This window comes from Quercus suber, unplaced genomic scaffold (genome assembly GCF_002906115.3).
Source record: "Quercus suber isolate HL8 unplaced genomic scaffold, Cork oak 2.0 scaffold_533, whole genome shotgun sequence".
NCBI classification, from domain to species: domain Eukaryota; kingdom Viridiplantae; phylum Streptophyta; class Magnoliopsida; order Fagales; family Fagaceae; genus Quercus; species Quercus suber.
This window is the reverse complement of record NW_027069981.1, coordinates 509,947-515,961: the sequence shown is the minus strand read 5'-3', so window position 1 is coordinate 515,961 and position 6,015 is coordinate 509,947. Positions and strand designations below refer to the sequence as shown.

Below are 6,015 nucleotides of genomic sequence, written 5' to 3'. Positions count from 1 at the left end.
AAAAAGTGCTTCTAGAGAAAGAAAGAAACAATTGTTTTACTTTTTCAAACGTGAGGTAGCATGAAGATTGTAGCAAAAATGTTCAAATCAACCCAGCTTCTCCGCTAGATAATCAAAGAATTTTCAGCACGAAGCAAACACTTGGTCAAATATCTCAAAAACAAATGTGTGGTTGGTTAAAATTTCCTTAATCTGAATCACGTTGAAAGATTATCTAAACTTTCTTTATGTTAATCATTTATCATTGTTTACAGTTGCCCATCATTGACTCTATACCATCAGCTAGTAGCCTGGTACCTATTGGGAATTATTGGCATATTTGCTCTTTCACGCTACTTGCTCAAGAAAAGTTTGGGAAAAGCTGCCTAAACTTAACTAGCCCCTCCTCACACGTAGGAGCCCTCTCTCTTGTTATTACGAGTTATTTTCTCCCTTACGGTTTTCTTAAGGGTGTGTGTGTGTGTGTGTGTTTTTTTTTTTTTTTTTTTTTTTTTTTTTTTAATTAAGCTACCATGGCAGACAATGTTACGCATATAATGGAGAAGATGAAGTTGACCTTGGAGGAGGAAGAGGTTATCGAGATTCCGGAGGAAGGGCGCAAAGAAGGGATGGAGAGTTGTGCACTTAGTTTGATTGGGAAGTTTCTTACTTGTAGACCATTCAATAGGAAGGCTGCCATAACTACGCTGAAAAGGGCATGGGGTTTGGAGGAAGGTGTCTAGATGATTGAAGTGGGAACAAACCTTTTTCAACTCAAGTTTCGAACTGATTTTGAGATGGATCGGTACTTAAGGGAGGGCCGTGGTCTTTTGATAATCAGGTTTTGTTGTTGACTCGTTGGAAAGCAGGGATGACATTGAATAATGTAAAGTTTGATACGGTGGCTATTTGGGTGCAAATTTGGGGCACCCCGTTTGATTTGGGTCATCGAAAATTGCTGAAACAGTGGGAAGCAGATTGGGTTCAGTGGTTGAGGTTGAGAAAAAATAGAAGTTCGAAGGACAGAGTTACTTTATGAGGGTCAAGGTGGCTATTCCGATAGCAAAGCAGCTGCATTATTTCAGATGTGACCTACAAAAGCTCCGGGACCCGATGGTATGAACGCTCTCTTCTATCAAAAGTTTTGGCATATTGTTAGTAATGATGTTAGCTCAACTATGTTGGAATTTCTGAGTTCTGGAATCATGATACCCGAGATTAATTATACCCATCTTGTGCTTATTCCTAAAATTAAGTCTCCTGAAAAGATGATTGATTTCAGGCCTATTAGCTTATGCAATGTTATTTACAAAATAATTTCTAAAGTCCTAGCTAATAGACTGAAAACTATACTGCCTCAGTTGATTTCTCCTACTCAGAGTGCCTTTGTGCCAGGCCGCCTCATTACTAATAATGTACTGATAGCCTATGAAACTCTACATGCCAGGCACAAGAGGTAAAAGGGGAAAAAAGGAGCTCTAGCTTTGAAGTTAGATGTCAGTAAGGCTTATGATCGAGTAGAATGAGCCTTTTTGAGGGGTATGATGGTTAGACTGGGGTTTCTTGAGGATTGGATAAATAGAGTGATGAGTTGTGTCACCACACCTTTCTTTTCTATTTGAATTAATGGTAAAGCTTATGGAAATATTATTCCATAGAGAGGGCTTCGTCAGGGGGACCCTTTATCACCTTATTTGTTTATGTTGTGTGCAGAAGGGTTCACATCCTTGCTTTCCAAAGCTGAAGATGAGGGGCAATTACATGGTGTTCAGATATGTAGAAGGGCGCCTTCTATTTCTAACTTGATGTTTGCAGATGATTCATTAATTTTCTGCCGAGCAAACTGGGAGGAGATGCAGGTGATTTCTGACACGTTACAATTGTATGCTGAAGCTTCTGGACAATGTATTAATTTGGAGAAGTCGTCAATTTATTTTAGTGGAAATACACCTGACAGTTAGAAGCAATGGATTAAAGAAGCTTTGGGAGTGGTGGAAGTGGATAGATTTGATACTTATTTAGGTTTACCAACTTTGGTTGGTAGAGCCAAGTACCAAACTTTTTCCTACTTGAAGGAGCGGGTTTGGAAAAAATTTCAGGGGTGGAAGGGTAGAATGCTCTCTCGTGCAGGTAAAGAGGTTCTGATTAAAGCTGTGGCCCAATCTATTCCAACATATACTATGGGAGTGTTTTTGTTGCCAGCAAAGCTTTGTGATGAACTAGATTCTCTTTGTGTAAGATTTTGGTGGGGGCATACTGGGGATGAACGGAAAATTCATTGGAAGAGTCGGAGTTTTTTGACACAACAAAAGAAGGTGGGTGGAATGGGATTCTGAGATCTCAGGAGCTTCAATCTAGCTATGTTGGCCAAGAAAGGGTGGTGGATGATACAAGACCAAAATTCCCTGTTATCTAGATGTTTTAAGGCCAAGTATTTTCCGAGATGTGGTTTTTTGGAGGCAGAAGATTGTCCTAACAGCTCCTATGTTTGGAAGAGTGTGCTGGCTGCTTAACAAATTTTGAAAAAAGGGGTGCTACTGGAGGGTGGGAACCGATTCTTCAATCCGAGTGATGGAAGATAAGTGGATACCAAATCATCCGGGTAATAAAATTTTATTTCACACTAAATATGATGAATGGGAATGGGGAGTGTCAGATCTAATTGATTGGAGGGTGAACCAATGGGATAGGGACAAAATTTTTACGATTTTTCATCACTTTGATGCGGAGGCAATTATTCGAATTCCTTTGAGCAGAAGGCAAGTGGAAGATAGGATGGTGTGGATGCATTGTTGTAATGGAAAATATCCAGTTAAATTTGGATATCGGGTTGCTCACATGTTGGCTAAAGATGCTATTAGTAAAGAAGAAAGTTCTGAGCAAAGAACAGAGAACCGGGTCTGGTCTCAGCTTTGGAAGCTCAGGGTGCCTAACAAAATCAAGATATTTGGATGGAGAGCTTGTCTTAATATCTTGCCATCAAAAGTGAATTTAGCCCGAAGGAAGATTCTGATAGATGCTACATTTGGGGTGTGCCAAAGATTTCCGGAAACGGTATCGCATGCAATATGGTCATATAGTGCTGCTCAGGATGTTTGGGCTAGTGCTAATGCTCGGATACAGAAGTGTGGTGGAGAGTTTGATGAATTTTTGCACCTGTTTCAGTTCATGATGTCCAAACTGTCATTGGAGGAACTTGCGAATTTTCTGGTCATTTGCTGGCTGATTTGGCACCGTCGTAATACTCTATTACATGGTGGAGCAATGCAACATCCTGGGCACCTGATTCGGAGAGCCACATAATATGTAAGGGAGTACAGCGATGCTCAAGATTCACTTGCACCTGGTTCGGTACCATCTGCTGCTCTGCAGAACTGGAAGCCTCCAATGGGTCAACTGTACAAGTTAAATTTTGACGCAGCTGTGTTTGCAAATGGATCGGGTATTGGTGCTGTGATCCGTAATGCAGCTAGAGATGTAATGGCTGCGTTATCAGTTAGAGGTGCAGCTGTAAATGACAATGAGGAGGCAAAGGCTGGAGCTTGTCGGACTGCACTGGAATTTGCAACAAATGCGGGGTTCTCGGAGCTGATTATCGAAGCGGATAATGTGACAGTCATGAGCGTAGTGTCTTCCTTGTCTCCAAATTGGTCTCGCCTGGGGGTCATTTATGATGATGTTCGTTGCCTTGCAGCAGGCCTTCGCCAAGTAGTTTTCAGCAGTATTTGACGCAGTGCTAACTCTGTGGCCCATTCCTTAGCACGCTATGCCAATGTACTAGATGAAGAAGTTGTGTGGTTGGAAGAATCACCACCACCAACCGTGAAGCCTTGTTATTTGACTCTTCTTTTATAAATGAATGAAGTTTGGTTGGCCATTCAAAAAAAAAAAAAAAAGTTTAGGAAAAGAAAAGTGAGGAAATAAAATGAAATGAAAAAAAAAATCTCTAGGATAATTAGATATCTATAATTATCTCATATGTTTTGTATAAAATATTTAAATTTCAAATTTAAATTTTAAAATTATACGAAAAACACAAGTTTGTTGTTAAAACTAAATATATTAAATAGACTAGCATTATGCACATGTGATGCATGGTTTAATTAAAATTCATATGCAAGTAAATTTTTTATTAATTTGCTTAAAATTAAATAATAAAAATATTTTACTTTTAAGTTATATAATGAATGCATATTGTGTGAGATTAAGGTATTATAAAAATGCGTATATAAAATGATTTTGAATAATACATTGAACTTTAAAGATAAAAGGATTTTGAATAATACATTGAACTTTACGACTCAATTAATCACATATATTTAAATCGAAAAATCTTGAATTTAATAAAAAAAAACTACCCAAAACAATAATTGAAATCATGATTAGGTGGAAACCTGAAGTCAATAATGAAGAACAATCTAAATTACTAAACATTTAAAAATTTGAAGTAAAGAGACTCCCATGAGAATATAATTTTTGTCCTTTTTTTATAGCAAAAGTTAGAATTTTATTAAAATTAACTCTATTGTTTACAAGTATGGCTAAATAGATAGAATGGCATTTGGGGGGTGCAACTACATCTTAGTCAGACCCCTGATGGACTGAATTACAAAGTCTGTCCAATACTATGCGAAAACCAAAAACAAAAGAACTAGTTCTATCATCATGTCTGCTGCGCTGCCACGAGGTTTTGGTATTCATTCAACAGTCCTATTGCACTTTCAATGATCCACCGCTGTAGTGACTGAACATGCTTGAAGTAGTAGCAATTTTGTGCATTCCAAATACTCCATGTCGTGATTGCCCACCTATCCAGCTCTGGTGGCTCCAGCGTTTCCTGCATGTGTTTGAAGAGCAAGAAAAAATCAACCACATCGTGGCTGCATTTCTGTACACGCCCACTGACCAACGCCCATACATTTCTTGCGAACAAGCATTTCTAAAGAATATGAGCAACTGTTTCAAGTTCCTGGCAACAAAACTCACAAGTTGCCCCCGACTTGGACCTTTCTATGGCACAAGTTGTCCCTTGTTGGTAGACAATTTGAGCATGCCCTTCACAGAAATGTTCGCACCTTCGGAGGTACGTTGAGCTTCCAAATTTTCCCCATGTAACACCGTGTTCCCGAGCCGACAAGTGTTCAGCCAATGCAGCGGATTTCAGTCTCAGAGCTACTCTGTATGCAGTCTTCACAGAGAATGTTTTTGCTTTATTCTTAGTCCAGACCAGCGTGTCATAGGAGTCAAGTTGGTTGAGGGGAAGAGATAAGATTTGCTTACAAGTTCTTAGGGTGAATGTTGCTGCCAGTTTGCCCCTATCCCACTGCCGTGAACTTTGGTCTATCAACTCACGCACCTTCATCTCCGCATTGGGCTCATGTAAGAATGCTGGTGCATTTGGGAGCCATTTATGTGTGGTAACCCTAATTCTACTACCATCTCCAATCTGCCATGTGGACCCTTCCCTTACCACCTCTCTTGTAGCCAGCAATGACCTCCACACAGCTGACGGATTAGAGCCCAATTCTTCCATTAAGAAGCTACAGTTAGGAAAATACCTCACCTTGTACACCCTATAGAATAGTGATTGTTCATTATGAATAAGCCTCCATACTTGCTTAGCCAACATTGCCAAATTGAAAACCGATATATCTCGGAATCCCATGCCTCCCTTTTTCTTATCTTTACACAATTTTTCCAATTAATCTTCTTTTCATCCTTGGTTTGGCCCCACCAGTAATTGGATAGGAGGGAGTTGATTTTCTCACAAATGGCATTAGGAAGTTTGAAGACTCATGGAGTAGGTGGGTATAGCTTGGGCAACCATCTTAATCAAAATCTCCCTACCTGCTTTAGATATAAGCTTTGTCTTCCACCCCATCACCCTTTTAGTGATTTTTTCTTGAAGCTCCTTAAAGGTATTAACTTTTGATTTTCCACACACCATTGGTAGTCCCAAATATTTTTCATAATTCGCCTATCCTTGTCCCCATCATTTGTTTTATAGCCCTTCTCACTTCCGTTTTGGTGTTGGTG

At 39.4% G+C, this 6,015-nt stretch overlaps 2 protein-coding genes across 2 annotated transcripts; one reads left to right on the top strand and one right to left on the bottom strand.

The window, feature by feature from the left end:
- The first annotated feature begins 2,550 nt into the window (after positions 1 to 2,550).
- On the top strand, positions 2,551 to 3,708 carry LOC112011176 (uncharacterized). The gene is made up of 2 exons (XM_024043554.2): positions 2,551 to 3,189; positions 3,352 to 3,708. Exons 1-2 carry the CDS (start codon positions 2,551 to 2,553, stop codon positions 3,706 to 3,708), a joined length of 996 nt encoding a protein of 331 aa, XP_023899322.2.
- Positions 3,709 to 4,918: 1,210 nt separating this feature from the next.
- On the bottom strand, positions 4,919 to 5,644 carry LOC136063482 (uncharacterized). Its single transcript, XM_065763932.1, has one exon. The coding sequence runs from the start codon at positions 5,642 to 5,644 to the stop codon at positions 4,919 to 4,921; it is 726 nt and encodes a 241-aa protein (XP_065620004.1).
- Between the last annotated feature and the right edge of the window lie 371 nt (positions 5,645 to 6,015).